Source organism: Acinonyx jubatus, chromosome D2 (assembly GCF_027475565.1).
Source record: "Acinonyx jubatus isolate Ajub_Pintada_27869175 chromosome D2, VMU_Ajub_asm_v1.0, whole genome shotgun sequence".
Lineage (NCBI taxonomy): Eukaryota > Metazoa > Chordata > Mammalia > Carnivora > Felidae > Acinonyx > Acinonyx jubatus.
In genome coordinates, this window is record NC_069393.1 from 30,631,790 (window position 1) to 30,648,815 (window position 17,026).

At 48.2% G+C, this 17,026-nt stretch overlaps 1 protein-coding gene across 2 annotated transcripts in view; it reads left to right on the forward strand.

The window, feature by feature from the left end:
• The window catches only part of SGPL1 (sphingosine-1-phosphate lyase 1), a 58,697-nt gene extending 44,287 nt beyond the window's left edge, over nucleotides 1-14,410 (forward strand). For both annotated transcript variants that reach the window (XM_027062190.2, XM_053207670.1), the window contains 8 exons: nucleotides 3,374-3,462; nucleotides 4,866-4,971; nucleotides 6,336-6,434; nucleotides 7,060-7,209; nucleotides 8,523-8,761; nucleotides 10,074-10,220; nucleotides 11,189-11,309; nucleotides 11,810-14,410. In XM_027062190.2, the coding sequence (XP_026917991.1) occupies nucleotides 3,374-3,462; nucleotides 4,866-4,971; nucleotides 6,336-6,434; nucleotides 7,060-7,209; nucleotides 8,523-8,761; nucleotides 10,074-10,220; nucleotides 11,189-11,309; nucleotides 11,810-11,950 (1,092 nt within the window). In that variant the 3' untranslated portion in view covers nucleotides 11,951-14,410. The remainder of the gene's footprint in view (nucleotides 1-3,373; nucleotides 3,463-4,865; nucleotides 4,972-6,335; nucleotides 6,435-7,059; nucleotides 7,210-8,522; nucleotides 8,762-10,073; nucleotides 10,221-11,188; nucleotides 11,310-11,809) is intronic.
• The last annotated feature ends 2,616 nt before the right edge of the window (nucleotides 14,411-17,026 follow it).

The following is a 17,026-nucleotide window of genomic DNA, read 5'->3' on the forward strand; positions in this document are numbered from 1 at the left end:
TGGATTTGCTCTTCCCCGCTTTGCCCTAGGCTGCTCAGCTCTTCCTTGGAGAATAGGATTTCCCAGATTTGCGACCGTCCCTGTGTTTCTTGTTGGAACCCCGTTTGGTTCCCCGTGTCTAGCCAGGAGGACGCAGCTCTCCATGTGCGGAGCGGCGTCCGTCTTTCAGTCTGTCTTTTGCTAATCTGGTTCGCTACACTTGCCTCAACCTTTCCTCCAAGTCATTGTTTTTGTTCTCGGCAGGGCGTATTCTGTTTCCTATGCCTGAATTCTGTGTTGGGATCGTTTGGTACTTTGTGCTTTGGGGTCTGTGGTCTCATGATCTTGTTTTTGGTGTCCAGTCGTTCAGCGCTTGTTCTCTTGAACCCACGTTCTTTTTTTTTTTTTTGAATCCACGTTCTTATCGTATTGTCCTATAGCGACCAACAGGTGTGTGGATTTCCCCTCTCTTTAGGCTGTTACCATTTTTTGAGTTTGGCTTTTGTTTTGCGTGCTGCTTTTTTTTTTTTTTTTTCTTTTTGAATATTTGCATGGTTCCCGTGCCATTTTCTTTCATCATGGCTCATGCTCCTCAGAACATTCGAGTTTGTTCTGCTGCATGGTGGCCGATCTCTCATGTGAGAGCATTTGGTTAAGAGCCGCTTTGTTGCACCTCTGTTGGGTTCAGTGGGTCTCTTCTGAGATTTTGTTAAGAGTTATCTCTTAGAGTTCACTCTGCCTAGTTGGAAGAGAATAACACCCTTGGGCTTTGATTGTTTCTTTAACCTGTTCTATATCCCTGAAGCCCTGACTTCAGGGGTCGGTCCCCACATTCTCTTCTCATTTTGCTGGTTTCTCCTTAGCCGCCAAGGCTACCACTCACTGATCTGAAGATAAGGACACCCCCTCCATTGTTTCTCTGAAGATTTGGGGGCTTTAATGAGAATTCTCAGGATTTTGCTGGCCCACAGGACAATTTTCAGGGCCTGGAGGGGGGATTAGGAACTGTATTCTGCTGTCTGCTATACTTTAGAAACTTCTCCTTTTTCCTTGCCACTATTTGAAGTATATTGCTTCCGAGTATCCGTTTCTTTATTTGGTGATTGTTACTGCAGGTTTCTGCTTCTTCTTTTCTTCCTTCTTCTAGGTCCTGGGGGAGAGAAGGTAGTTGTGGAGCGGTTTCAGCCTTCCATCTTAATCCAGAAGTCCAGCCCTGGTTTTTGTTTTTGTTTTGTGTTTTGTTTTTGCATTGCTACAGTTAAACCATGCCTCTTCCATTTTGATCTTTTTTAGTGGCTGTGTCAGGGATCAGGAGAAGGATGGAGTCTGAGATCTCCAGTCTTTTCTATTACATAAAATTTTGTAAGAGAACTAATTACCTCTGGGATTATTTCAGTTCCTCTGTTTCTCTCACCCTTCTCTATTTCTGTCTCTCTCTTATATCTCTCTGTCTCTTATATCTCTCTGTCTCTCTCTCACATCTCTCTGTCTCTCACATCTCTGTCTCTCACATCTCTCTGTCTCTCTCTCTCTCTCCCATGTCTCTGTCTCTGCTGCTTTTGGTGAAAACAGTTCGGGGTTCAGAGATGAGAAAGAAGACGACAGAGCCTCATGGCTGGGCTGTCTGTAGCATGCTCCCAACTAAGATCTTAGCTCTTTTTGTTCTTTGTTCTTCAACTTAAGCTGTTTTTCCTTTTATTAACTTCATTTGCCTCAGAACGGATGAGAGGTTATCTCGTATACTAAAAGAAATTCTGTTGCCACGGAGAACAGTCTTGGCTTGTGCAAATGCCTTTGGCTACAAACAGCATCTGAAAGAAAATTCTCCAAGTAGGCCATGTTCTACTCTTGTTCTCTGATGTACTTACATATTAACAGCGAGAGTTTTTATAACGTTGGAAGAAGTTGACTAACATTACAAGTAGTTATTGAGGCTTTTCTCACTTCACGATTAAATTTCCATTTTTTTCTTTGGGCACACAGGGCAGTGGGAGATTAGCAGCATAGTTAAACGCAGAATTGGAGTGCCTGACTGGCTCAGTTGGAAGAGCATGCTACTCTTGATCTCAGGGTTGTGAGTTCAAGCCCCATGTTGGGCATGGAGCCTACCGAATAAAAATTAAACAAAAATAAATAAACATAGAAATTGGGGGATCAGCAATAAAAATCAGAAGTAGAATGTAGATATTCCTGCCTTTACAGTCAAAGTGCACTGTTGTTTGCCCAACAAATAATGATGTTGATTTGATTTGTTATTGGACTAAAAATAGGGTGTGTGCGCTGGGTGACTAGGGGTTTGGAAATACTTTTGCTTAGGTCATCACGGGACCTTAGTAAGAGACTGACGCACTGGAGACTTGGACGTTGCTGGTCCTTTCCTGACTTTCTTCACAGCTGGTTTGGCTCCTCATGTGACATTCTGAGGTCTTATGCTAGACCACAGGACGTGCTGCTGGTTTGCAGAGCTGACCTCCTCTGTAAGCATTTTCATGGTCTCCAGCACAGAAGTGCCGGGATTTGTAAACCGGTCTCCCTTGCCCAAGTTCAGTGCATTAACTTGTGGGTGATGGTCACATGTTTCACGAAGACTTCCTAAATCAAAATGTGACTGACTTCTCTCAGCTAATCTTCCATGTAACTGCTGACCACTGGGATTTTGTAGCCAATGGTATTTTTGTCCTATATGTGGTTACTTTAGGAAATTTCAGAAATCGCCGTCTCTTATTCCATCTCCTGTTAAGCTGTACTAAATGAACAAATGTAGAAAGTTTGACTTCTCAGCAACAGATGCTAATGGATGGCATTGGGTGAATTATTTTAGTCTTCGGGGCTTCTCAGCTGTACAATGAGGAAGTTATCTAAGCTTGTATGAATCTTCGGAGATGAGAAGTCTAAGAAAATAACCACCTAGCTCAGTGCTGTGGCTTTTTGTTTGATTTTTATTTGTTTGTTTGTTTGTTTTGAAATGATTCATTCTTAGATGCTATCTAAGAAGATAGCCTGATGGGTATGACATGCCTGTGTTGGTCATGGTTTATGAGAGTCACATCAGGCTTTGAAAAGTGTTAGTTGAGGTTGTATTAGGTGTCAGCTGTTAGGCTAAGTGCTCAGAATATTGTCACGAGCAGATCGGTCCCCACCTTCATGAGTTTGTAGTCCAGTGAGGGAGATCGGGCTCATGACAGGCCCTCTGAGTGTTGGGAACCAAGATTGGGCTTAGCTGATAAAGCCAGATTTCCTTCCGGAAGACATAGCAGTGTCTGCTCTGCAGAATGCATTCGAGACCTTATCTGCTTCTGCATCAGACCACCATCAAGATCAAGGTGGCATCGATGTGCTTGCTGATCGTTGTCCCTCACTCCACTCCATGGATGTCGTCTCTTCTTTATTACAGGTGACCTCTGGGGGGACAGAAAGCATACTGATGGCCTGCAAAGCTTACCGGGACCTGGCCTTTGCGAATGGCATCAGAACTCCAGAAATGTATGTATGTGTGGCCTTTAGATTATCTGTTTGGAGTACCGCTGTTGCAAACAGCCTGACCATCTATTTTCTGCTTCTTCTCTTCCCTCTTCCTCTGGCAGTTCCAGTCCTCATTCTTCCTTTCCTTTGCCCTTGACCCTCATCCCTTCAAATTCTGCAACGTCCTGGGTGGATCAGCCAGTTAATTTTAAAGGTCATTCCCTTTCCCAGCTTGCAAGTTTGTACACGGCATATACCGATAGCAAGAATGAGATCCTTTTTCTAAAAGTGACAGAGGGACGGGACTACATCTTTGAATTCTGTGATTTTATTATAAGTAATCTGGAGCCTAAGGAAAACTCTAATTACCTAGTTCAGTGAAAGTTACTTAAATATAATAGGCTGCCTCGGGGTGCTTCCTGAGAAGATTTCAGCCTGAGGGCTGTTTTTTGGGAGGAAAACTTTAAAAAATTTTTTTGAGATTCATCCATAATGGCACCCCATGGGCATAATTTTGATATTTGGCTGCATTTTTTTCTCTAGACCCTCTCCTTATCCAGTGTGTTTATACTGCATCCTCTGGGTTACTGTTTTCCTGCAAATGTCACTAAGGGTTTTGTTGCAGGTGATCTCATGCCTGAGAGAATAAATCACGGTGCCATCTTTCTCACACATAAATCTTAGTGCCTGGTACTTACTCAGTAATCGAGACTTTCCTTCCTTAAGGGGAACAGATTGATTTTGAGAGTGTAGTAATTGAGAGAAGTCTGAAAGCAAATACATAACCATGGCTCAGTCTCCTTTTCAGTGCTATTTGTCTTTTTTTTTTTTTAAGTGAGCTCTGTGCCCAGCGTGGGGCTTGAACTCATGACCCTGAGATCAAGAGTCACATACTCTACCAATGGAGCCAGCCAGGCGCCCCCCATTTCAGTGCTATTTGAAATGCTGCTTCCAAGTTTACAGGAACAATGGGAATTTTCGTTTCTCACAGGCTGTGGGCTTTCAGAGGTGGAAGGAACCACTGACTTAGTAGAACACCCCAGCCAAGCGGTCTTGGGTTCCTGCTTGGCTGTGTATTGTGTCAGGCAGCATGTTCCCACCAGGGTCTCCCGACTTTGGATGGCCAACACAAAAAGGCTCTGCCTGATGCTGGTCTGATCCAAATTCCCAATCCCTCGTCTTTTACCTGTCAGCCCTCATTTATGCTTAGGATTTGCTAAATCATAGGGAGAAATTTTCTATAGAAAATCATTTGACCTCTTTTTATTTGTGGTTAAAAAGAAAAACAACATAAACACTTGTAAAAAGGTGAGAAAAATAATTAGAAGTTTGCTCTTGGGGATTTAGATGAGCTGCTAATGAGGCTCTCTCTTGAACCCTGCTTTTATCTGAATTTCATTATTTTCCTCTTCTCTATCATTTAGTGTGGCCCCCCAGAGTGCCCATGCTGCATTTGACAAAGCAGCCAATTATTTTGGGATGAAGATTATACGGGTTCCACTGAACAAAATGATGGAGGTGGATGTTCGGGTGAGTTCCCCTGAAGGGCCATTTCCTGCTGGGGACTGTGAGGTGCAGGAATGTACCCGACCGGCTGACTTTTTCCAACGTCGTGCACACATGGGCTCCAGAGGCCTTGGACTGTAGCGGCCAGAGCCGACGAGCTGCTGCTGGCAGTGGTGATTGAGTGTTTTCATAAATTCAGAGGTCTGATAGCAAGATGATCTATCTAGTCCCTGACTTGAGACTTCGCAGACCTTGATTTTGCTTCAGCAACATCACTTTCCCCTTTGTCTTTGTACCATGAGCACGGACTCACCTGCCCCCAGACTCTTCTTGTGGTTTTTATTGGCCTGAGTCGGTATCCTTGCCAACAGAATAGTAACAATATTTATTCAGAACCAAACTACCCAAGTTATTAGCACTGGCGTTATTTCTGCCTGCCATCTTTACTGATTTATGAACTGACAAATTAATGAGTTGACAAATAAAAAATATATTGAAGGTGCCAGCTTGATGTTTTGAGATGTGTATACACTGCAAAATAATCCCCACAGTCATACTATTGAACATACCCATCTCCTCAAATAGTTACTGTTTTCTTTCTTTTTTTTTTTCCTCCTTGGTTGGCATACTTAAGACTCCCTCTTCGACCTCCAGCTGATTTCAAGCATACAGTGCAGTATTGTTGTTTCGTGGTCACATGGCCATCCACTAGCCGTCCAGAACTTGCTGTTAGACATCACTGAAACTCGGTGCCCCTCATCCCCCAACCCCCAGCAAGCAGCATTCCACTCTGCTTCTGAGATTGACTGCTGTACCTGCCGTGTATGTGAGATCATGCAGTATTTATCTTTCTGTTCCTGGCCTGCTTAGCAGTATGCCTTCCAGATTCATCCCTGTTGTCATAAATGGCAGGCTTTCTTTTTTTAAGACTGAATTGTAGTCCTTTATTTTTATGCCTTGCCTTTGTGGAGAACTTTCTAGTTTCTAGAGTGCTATACAAATTGCATCTGAGCTTTATGACAGCCCAGGGAAGTTGTAGAAGCTGTTAGTATTTTTGCAGTGCACAGGTGAGGAAACAGACCGGGGCGGTTAAGTAGTTTACCTCCGGTTTCAGCGCTAGTAAGTGGGGCCGGGACATGCTCCGCGGCATCTTCGCCTGATGCTGTTTCCTCCCACAGTGATTTGCTGTATTGTGGCCTCAGACTGTTTTTCCCAGATGGACCCCTCTGGCCTGGTTTTCTGTGCTGCCCCCATGGCAGGGGCGGTCTTCTCTCGGGTTGGAGAGGTGGAGGCAGCGGCGCTGGAGGAGCGCAGAGCCTGAGCCAATAGCGACAGAGGAGAGTAATGTTGACGTGGCTTCTCATTTTCCTTTCAACTTTAACCCCTAGGCGATGAGGAGAGCCATCTCCAGGAACACTGCCATGCTCGTCTGTTCTGCCCCCCAGTTTCCTCACGGTATCCTAGATCCTGTCCCTGAAGTGGCCAAGGTACGCGGGAGAAATGGGCCGCTTGCTAGGTGGTCAGGTTGAGATTTTATGATAGAATCTAATGGTGCGGGACTCGGCAAGGAAGCAAGTGCGAGTTCAGATTTGTGCACAAATCCCAGGAGCCCCAGAGGAAGCCTTCCAGCTCCCTTCGGAGCCTCTGCTGTGGGGGAGGGATGACACAAGGTAGAGCCTTTGTTGAAGCTGGATACTCTGGATACTCTGAAAGAGCGCCGCTGTTTCCATTCAGCCGGGAGATGGGCTGCTTGTTAAGGGTGTGCCTCGCAGGGGGCGGTGTCCCACAGGCTCCCCACCCCGCCGTTACTAAAGCAGCACCTTTCCCCCCTAAATCAGAGCGCTGCTTGTGTCCTGTTCGGCTTTGCATTGCGTTTGGGGCCCTGCAGTATTTAGATATAAAATGCTACATTTCAGATGAATTATTTTGAAGGCTAAATACATTTGGAAGATGAGCTTTATTAGGAATGTCAAAACTAGCCAGTTTTTTAAAACATGAAAGCCATCGTGCATAACGGCCTTGGGATTACAGCACACCTTTCCACCTGTGTCTTACAAAGTTTTTGTTAGATGGCTATAAATGAAATTCTCTTGCGGTCTCTTTTGGAACTAGCTGGCTGTCAGATACAAAATACCTCTTCATGTAGACGCTTGTCTGGGGGGCTTCCTCATCGTCTTTATGGAGAAAGCAGGATACCCGCTGGAGCAGCCGTTTGATTTCCGGGTGAAAGGCGTGACCAGCATTTCAGCTGATACCCACAAGGTGAGGCGGGGAAGGACCGAATGTTAAAGTAGCCATTTGATTATTTCGACTACTATCAACAAAATAAATTGGTTAGAGCGTTAGCGTCTGCCAGAAATGTAAAATTAAATCCGGCTCTTTGCTCTCACCAGGGTAGCTGGTTCAGGTGACAAGTAATAGCGAAAAGAGACCCATTATCTTGGCGGCATGTGGCTAAGAGAATTTCTGTGCCCGCTGACGGCATGTGACTGGGACATGCTGGCACCTAGGCATGTGGCCCACAGAACAAAGTTCCCTGAAGCTTTCGGATCCTTTGGGGTGAGGTCGATGGTAGAACTCCTAAGAGGGTGTATATTAGTGCTGTAGCTCCGCGCTGCTGGGGCTCCTGCTCTGAGCGACCGGTGCGGGCTAACGGGAGAGTCCTGTGGAAAAAGGGAAGAGCTTAGGTGCTTGGGAATGTTCGGATGCTGCTGCCCCTGGGGGACCGAGACCAAGTGTAGGTTGGTCAGGAACGCTTTTAAACAGCATCCAGATGTGGAGACGGAATAGCGGCCTCGGGATGCGTGCTCTGTCTTGGCTGCACTGGCAGAGTGCTTTTTAATTTCCAGTGTAGTGGGGACCTGGTTCTCAGACTCTAAATAACGTGTACGGATCTTCCGTCAGGATCTGATCCGATTTCACCTCGGCCCCCAGCAACCCCTGTGCCCCCTTCCTTACCATCTCTCCCAGTGTCTGTCAGGGAGTGAACTTAGCTCCACGTGAGCTGCAGGGACAGTTCGTTAGGAGGGCACATTTTCTGTAAGGAAACCAAGCACACAGTTTATTTTTCAGCTGCATCAAGTAGCTTCTGGATTCTGAGCACTGTGATTTTTTTAAAAGGAAGTATAATACTAATGAAAATAACGGGAAGGGAGTCAGCTCGTGATTTGAGTTGTTCCGAGTGACACGAATTCCACCCTTCTCCCCTCAAAGAGAGTTCCCTCCAGCCTTTAACCTCCTGACTTTGAATTCTTTTTTTTAATTGTTTAAGTTTATTTATTTTTGAGAGAGAGGGTGAGAGCAGAGAGAGAGGGAGACAGAGGCTGCGACGTGGGCTTTGCGCTGACAGCGGCGAGCCCACGGCGGGGCTTGGGCTCCCGAACCGTGAGATCGTGGCCTGAGCTGCAGTCGGACGCTCACCCGACTGAGCCACCCGGGCGCCCCCTGACTTTGAATGTTTCACGTGGGCGGGAAGCAGAGAGAAGCGGGCGCGTGAGAGAGAGGTTTGCGGGCTGAGTTTGTGGGGCAGGCGTGCCCGGCAGAACCGTGGACTCACCTGTGCTTCTCCCCCTCAGTATGGCTATGCCCCCAAAGGCTCGTCCGTGGTGTTGTACAGTGACAAGAAGTACAGGAGCCATCAGTTCTTCGTTGCTACCGATTGGCAGGGTGGTATCTACGCTTCCCCGACCATCGCGGGCTCACGGCCTGGAGGCATTAGTGCGGCCTGTTGGGCTGCCTTGATGTACTTCGGTGAGAGTGGCTATGTTGAAGCTACCAAACAGATCATCAAAACCACTCGCTTCCTCAAGTCAGAGTATGTGTGCAAGATCGGGATTCTGCCTCGTCTCTTGCTTTGTCTGCTCGTAGGTTCGAGGCGTCTGCCTGGCCAAGCACCCGTACTCCCAGCCCGTTTACCGTCCTCTGGAGACCGGGGCTTTAGGACAGCAGCTCAGGAGTGTGGTGCTGGCCCGAGAGGATAAGTTCCCTTGCTCTGCTGTGACTTGGAGGGTCAGATCCAGGCTTCGTCTTGAGCCATCCTGTCTCAAAGGACGTGTCAGCAACCGGCAGCTCTTACCAAGGGCTGATAGACAGTTCAGTGCGAACTTGAGCATGTGTCCTAACCATACGGAGGATGTGTTTAAAATGCAGAATTCTCATTCAGTAGATCTGGAAAGGGAGTCTGAGGGTGTGCGTCTCTAGGAGGTTCCCAGTGGGAACTGAAGCTGCCAGTCTAGGAATCACACGTGGAGAATCGCTAGTGTAGGAAAAGAATTGGGGATGAGGCGGAATGAAAGGGGGCGGGGCAAGTGAGGAAATCCAGGGCTGAGCTAAGGCTGGAACTAGGCTGCGTGCTGGCTGACTTACCTGTGCACATATTACCCGCCTGTCTCTGTGGCTCACCCGGGCTGGGGAGGCTTTTGCAGAGTCCTAAAGGTGAATGAAAGTGGCCAGTTAGGCCTGTCTCATTTGGAAGAAGCCTGCATATACCCAGCTGGTAGACCTGTGTGTTGAGAGCTGCTGTACTATTTCATGCATCAGGCATGACATGTAGGACTTTAAACTGTGGAGATGGATGATTTTGCCAGGATTTTTTTTTTTTTTTTTTTTACTGTGCATTTTTTTTTTTTAATTTTTTAAATGTTTACTTATTGTTGAGAGAAAAAAAATGCGAGTGGGGGAGGGGCAGAGAGAGGGAGACAGAATCCAAAGTAGGCTCCAGGCTCCGAGCTATCAGCACAGAGCCTGACGTGGGGCTCGAACCCACGAGGCCCGAGATCATCACCTGAGCTATCGGACACTCAACTGACTGAACCACCCAGGCTCCCCTTAACGTGCATCTTTTATGCCTCAGATGCCTCTCAGGCATATCAGAATTTGGGAGTTGGGCAGATAGGGTAAGAGCCGATGATTCTGACTCATTGGAGCTTGGTGGGATTTGGGCCTTTGAATACTTGTAATGTTTGGGGACCACTGCTCTCAGTCTAGCCACCTGATTTTAGAAGGTGAGAGAGCTGAGGCCCTAAAAGATTAGATTGTGTTATAGGGGAGACATGGAATGATTAGAGAGGTCATGGCCCGAGGAGTGTATGTGGCTGAACTTCCTTTCTGTTCCTTTTTGTTTTCAGGCTGGAAAATATCAAAGGCATCTTTGTTTTTGGGAATCCTCAGTTGTCAGTCATAGCTCTGGGCTCCCGAGATTTTGACATTTACCGACTGTTTAACCTGATGACTGCCAAGGGATGGAACCTGAACCACCTGCAGTTCCCACCCAGGTAAGCTGGAGGAGCCTCTTCCCTTCCTGCGCGCCGTGGCTCCCAAAGAACTCGGGTGGCAAGGTGACCCGAAGCGTAGAGATCGGCTATGAGGCCAGGCACCGCAGTGGCAACTGTAGTAGCTGTAGGATTGCGTCTTGCCATCTGGAATTACTCTGTATCCAGAACAAGACGGTTAGTTTTAAAACTAGCAAAATTAGGTGGCAGCCTCTTGAGACCAGTGGCCGGTCATGAGACGCCTCCCCACCGCCCCTGCCGTCTTTCTAGGCTGTGCTCTCTCTACCCGTCTTGTGCACCGCTATCACATGGTGCCTACAAACTGACTGCTTCCCTCAAAACCTCCCTTAGGGCCTCTAATTGTTCAGGTCTGCTGCTCTCTCCTTTAATATGCCTTTGTAATCTAACCTTCCATGATGCTTATAAATAAATAAACACTCCACCCCAACGGCAGAGGTCTCTCCTGTGTCTTCTATGTACCCCGATCCCTTTGACTTCGTGGTGCCATTGCCAGTCCTGTGTGGACTCAGTTTATTCCTCTTCACTATCCCTCTGTTCCTCAGTCTCCCTCCAGGGGGAGTTAGAGTTGCTTCTTTGCCTTGAAGTCCTTCAAGACCCCAGCCCTGTGGCCCTGTCCCCATGAAGGTGTATCATCTAAGATGAAAGCATCCCCTTGGTGGTCACGTGGCTCAAAGCCTAGCAGTTGACCGTTTTGGAGGGGAGGGGTGGGACAGAGCAGGCAGCTGTATTCATTCTGTCAGGATGTTCTCAATCATGCTGAGGCATGAAGCCCTCGTGTCAGCCCATGCTCAACAGCCCATGTATTTGATCTCCCTGATTCCCAGGACTGGGAACACTCGTCACAAATCACATGAAGAAGCAAGCGATAAATTCCTGTGTGGGGGGCTGCTTTATTTTAGAACTTTTTTCCCCCGAGGTTCATCTCTGTCTGTGTCTGTCTTCTCCCGTAGTATTCATTTCTGCATCACGCTGGTACACACTCGGAAGCGAGTAGCCATACAGTTCCTAAAGGACATCCGGGAGTCTGTCACTCAGATCATGAAGAATCCTAAAGCAAAGACCACAGGAATGGTAGGGACACTTGGGATTTTTTTCTTCCTGTGGAAGTTTAGGTATCCTGGGGGGGTTGGAAGAACCAAGTGACCTCGAGTCTGTTCCTGCCTCTGTTATGTCTCCACAAACCTTATTACTCCAAGCTGATAATCTCTGCCTCACCCGTGTCCAAGGTGTTTGGTCTCAAATGAAGTATGCTATGTAGAAAGCACCTTATAAATTTAAAAGTGCCATACAAAGGCAGGTGGTGGTCCTGTCCCTTTGAAAAGAAAGTTTTGACACAGGAAAGGCAACAGCCTGACTTTTCTGGAATTTTCTACAGCAAATCCCATAGGCTGGTTCCTTTGGGCAGAAAGGCAGACTGGCAAGTACCTGTGAAAAACTGTCTGGGTGGGCATGGAGTGGGGAGAAGAGGGACATGGAAGTCAGGGATGGGAGGAGGGGGAGATCAGAGCCACAGCTTCATCTCCATCCCTGTCCCCCTCATTGCCAGTAATGATCTCTGACTGGATTTGTAGGGTGCGATCTACGGCATGGCCCAGACGACCGTCGACAGGAACCTGGTGGCAGAATTGACCTCAGTCTTCTTGGACAGCCTTTTCAGCACTGACGCTGTAACTCCGAGCAGCCAGATGAACGGTTCTTCGAAACCCCACTGAGTCTGGACCCTTCGTTGCCCCGAGGGGCTCCTGGCCTTCAGAAGGTTCTGGGGGTGTGGAACAGGTCGTGCACAGTTCGAACATCTGGTCTTGCTCCGTAGATCACGACGAGATGGACCACGAGACGGCTTGATCCTCAGGATTCTTGTTCCTCCTATCATCCTTTTGTGGTTTTGAATGTGGAGATCCCAAAGGAGTCCATTACCTAATTATTTTGCCCTTGCTCTCAAATGTTACCCTAGGAATCGTTTTAGCCATTTCCTTCTCTAACCTTCTAGCTTTCCACTTCACTTCATCATTGTGTGACAGCTCCGACCTGTCCTGATTCCTTAGGGAGGCTGGGGTATGGTTTATGCGATACGAGAGGGTTTTCTTTGTTCTCTCAGGCAGATGGGCGAGGCAGCTCGGAAGCATCCGTGTGACACGCGTCTCCCCGGGTGGTGTTAGGTGTCCTCTAAGCACGCGGCCTTCTCGGCCCTCCTCTTTGAGTAGGTGAGTCGTCCCTCTTAGAGTCGCTTTTAGCACACCTCACTTTATTTTTCCAGGACACAGCTGGACAGGCCGCTGTTCCTGGTTTGCAGGATTGGAGTGGCCAAGCAGATCTGCTCAGTCTATCAAGGCAGGCTCTGGAACGGCCCTCTTTCGTGCTCCAGTCCCTGGTCTGTTACTTGGTTGCTGCCGTCTTTGGAGATACGTGTTTGAAGTCATGCTCTCATTGGTTTGCTATTGTTCCCCTGGATTAAGAAGAGAACGTGGTTTCTAGAGAACCCAGGACTTTCCGGCCCTCGTGCTGCCTGTCTGAATTGGCAGTGTTCGGAGCACACCTGTACCCTCTCCCAGGCTGGTGATGATCGGAAACCAGGGCCCTTTCCCTGCGTCTCTGAGTGTCAGAGCAGGATGAGTGCCCAGAGTCACATCTCTGTCGCCAGAGTTGGTGGTCCTCCCCTCCCCACCCCCCACCGTTGTAAGCCATCATGTAGGAGTATGTTCACTTGAAGGAACAGCTCAGAGCACCTTCACGAGTTGCCTTGACTTACCCTAGGTGGGTGCCAGTAGGGTGTGAGAGAGAGCCCCCACGGCAAGGAAAATTTTCTCCCCATTAGTGTGTTCGTCCTGCCTCTTTCCCTATATTCATCTCGCAAAGGTACTATGGCAGTTTAGCCTCAGGTACTGGACACTTCTCAGCCCTGGCTAGAATGAGACAAACTTGTTAGGATAGGAAAGCATGACGGCAACCGTCAGTTGCGGCCTAGGGCCTGGGATTCCTTCCTAAGACTAGTTGCTCAGGGTGGTGCAGGGACAGGACCAAACCCTGCACCCACTTCCTACCCCCTTCTCCCTTGCATGGGGCCCTGATCTAGGTGGAACCACTGTCTTCCTCTGAAGACGACATATTGTGTGCCTTTTTCCTCACAGTGAGCAGTGGTGGGCTATTCCTGACCCAGGCCCTGGGGGAGGTGCAGCAGTCTTTGAGATTTTTGTTTGGGTAGGGGAGTACTTTAGGATGAGTCAGGAGAAAATCTCCTCTGTTCCATTACCCTTCTCAGGGACTCCTGAACCATTCAGCCTCTTGAGGCTGGTATCCTCTGGCCTCCCTCACTGGGAATGCTGGCCAGGAGAGCCAAGACGACCAGACTTCCCCCGCCCCCAGGCCTTTAGCACTGTACTTCCTCCACAATAACTGTGATTAGCTGGCTGTGTCACTGCAGGGCTGGTGTGGTATGTGTTCCTCCTGTCCATTGTGGGTTCCAGGAGAGGTTGGGGCGTGTGTGTGTGTGTGTGTGTGTGTGTGTGTGTGTTAGAGGGAGAGGCTAGGATCCTTTGGACCCGGGGGTCACGTTCCCTCCATTTACCGAACTGGTGGGCACCCCCCCAAGAGAGGAGCTCTGTGTGAACTGTCTCTTGGGTCTCCGGTGCATTCGTGGCGCTGGACAAACCACCCAGCAGGCACCACTGTGGTCTGTTAGCTGCTAAACTGGAGAAGCACATGCCCTACAGAGCAAGCTGTTGCTTCCAGTGTCTGCAGGCCCCCCTCTTCCGTGACAGCACTGCTGCCCCGGGGGCAGTGGCATTTTTTAAAGGGACCTACTGTAGCCACTTTATGATCATGAGCCTTAGTTTGACTCAACACTTGTGGGCTTTCCATTCTCTGTGTATCTGTGCACATAGTAACACCTAGTCTGGCAGAGGTGGGCAGAAGTCTTCATGATGTCATGTTGCTAGCAGATGTCACATTGGCCTCTGCAGAAACCGTACTGTCTTGTTTCTACATTAAGTACTCGCGTGAATATACTGCCGTGTCACTTTTAATATTACCAGTTTTATACTTGGAAAATGGTACTTGCCTCTTCTAAATCTTTTCTGTATTTAACCTCCTTCTTCCCATCTCAGTGCTCCCTTCCTAACTGCAGCAATAATATCTTAAAAAGCAATTAATTAAATGTCCCAAATCTTAACTAATGTGGATGGTTGTATTCAATGATTTGGATGCAGGTGGTTGATCCAGGGGGAGGGGGTCGGGCTGGGGCAGTTCTAGAATGGGCTGCTGGTGGGACATCGCCCCCTTGTGGTGAAACGGTTGTGTGTGGCCGCTGATACTCAGGGCCGTAGCCCTGGGCGAGAGCACCTTTGCAGGTGGCTTCTCCAAGAGTGGTGGTCATACCGGTTTTAAGGAGTTCTAGAACTTAGGTCTTTAGCTCCCCAGGACCTGGGCCCTGCCTTGTGTTTTCTGTCATCTTCATCATTACTTCTGCTGATACCTTAATGATGGATTGAGCCCTCTGAGGTGGGCCCCAGCCAGCTGGGCACTGGCTTCGAGGCCCGCATTTGATTTGGGAGTTGGTGGAACCTGTCAGAATAGCTCTGCACATGTAACCACTGGACACCTTGTTCCGTTACAAATAAGAAGTGAGCAGTCTTTCCAAAGGGTTATTCGGGTCTTGGAGGCTGTCCTTCAGGTAACCCAGTTTCTCAATTCCATTTGGACTTTGTCAGAATCAAGCCAAGGAATGTTGTCTTTGCTACAGTTTTCTGCTAAATGACTTGGTTTCCTGAGCACCTAGTTGCTCTGGGTAAACCCTAGAGAATAAGAGGCCAGGATATGCTTGGTTAGGGAACCTGGCCCATCCAAGAGTTGCTGTTTGAATGCTTACTCCTGCTACTTACTCTGAACCCTTATGCCTTCCCTGTGGGTTCTTGGTAGCAACGAGCCACTTTTCACTAGACCTGGCAGTGACAGAAGTGATGATGGAGGCCGGATTTGATAGCCACCAGCTACAGCCTGGGTAAGCAAGAGTCAGCTGTTTGAAACCTTTCTTGAGTTGTGAGTCTTAATTGCCTTTTTCTTGGCCTTGCTTTTTCATAATCTCTCCTTAACATCTTCCCATATAACTTCAGTTATTTGCATGAATTTTAGAACAAACATTTATTTCGGAAAAAGTATTGCTTATAGGTCTTTGTCCCACAGAAAAGTCCTTCATATGACTGTAGTGTCCTCCAGGATGGTGTTTTCAACCCCTGACCCCTGAGTAAGCAGAGGCAGGAAGGTGACGTAACGTGTGCTCCATACTTCCATGTCTGGTGGCTTCTTCTGTCCCCTAATCCGCAGTCATCAGATCAGAGCCCACTTAGGAAAAGTTAAGTCAGAAGTGGGGCAGACGGGAGAGCATCTGAATCTCATTGGTTTTGATATTAAGCTTTGCTAAGAACTTGCTGTTGACCTAGGTATTATTATCTTTAGATCCTGCTAGTACCTCTTACCAACAGTATGCTGATTTCTCAGCCACCAACCTCTGTCTCTTTTCTGGCCCTTGTTGCAGGACCAACTCATCCAGGGTAACTGGGTTGTGACACCCTGTTCCAAGGGACTGTGGCATTTGCAAGTCAGCTTAGTATGCCGGCACCTTCAGGCTAGGGGGTCATAGGTGAGGGAGAAGGGCTTCCCCAAATCTTGCATAATGGCATCCGCAAAAGGACATCCATGTGGCATGCGCTGGGGAGAGAGGTTACTGTGCTCTGTCGCTCCCACTTCTCCCAGACACAGCACATTATGGGAATATTCTACCCTAGAGTCTCTAGGTTGGAGGACTGGTCTGTAGGAATTGGCTCCTTAGCTGCTCAGGTGGTAAAATAGCCCATCACCTCCTTAAGCTAGGATTTTTGTCCTCTCCCTTATGTAGTAAAAGCAAGTAATCCTTGAGGATTAGAAATCTCCCCATGGGATGGGGCACCTGGGTGGCTTCATTAAGCGTCCGACTTTGGCTCAAGTCATGATCTAGCGGTTCGTGAGTTTGAGCCCCGTGTCGGGCTCTGTGCTGACAGCTCAGAGCCTGGAACCTGCTTCAGATTCTGTTTCTCTCTCTCTCTCTGTCTCCCTCCCTCTCCCCCACCGCCCCACTCATGCTTGCTCTCAAAAATAAACATTAAAAACATTAAAAATAAATCTCCCCATGGGATGTAGACCAGACAGATCATACAGCCTAAGACTGCCTTTTTTTTTTTTAATTTTAGTGCAAGTGTGAGTGGGGGAGGGGCAGAGAGAGAGAGAGAGAGAGAAAGAGAGAATCCCAAGCAGCCTCAAGTCAGCACAGAGCCCGACATGGGGCTTGATCCCACAAATGGTGAGAGCATGACCTGAGCCAGGATCAAGAGTTGGACACTTAACCAACTGAGCCACCCAGGCGCCCCACGCAGACTGCCTTCCTAGTCACAGGTCCCACCACGGATAAACACAGTGTCCTACACACCTTTACTTTTATTCATGGTGCCCCTCAGCCATCTCTGCCTCAAGAATTCCATTCAGGCATAATTTAAATGAAGCCTCCAGAGTCACCCTTGTCAATCGCCTCATGTTTCCTTAGCTCATTTCTTATCCTCGCCTGTAGCACTGACTTCATTCATCCTGCCTAGTGATAGTTAACTGCTTCCTGCTTAATTCCCCTACATGACCGTGAACTCCATGCAGATAGGGTGGCTTGGTCCTACTTTTCCTCCAGTGCCTTCATTGAGTAAGTGCTCTAAATGCCTCTTGACTCCAGTTTGGACTGACCTGTGGAAAACCATGTTCCAGAGCTGAGG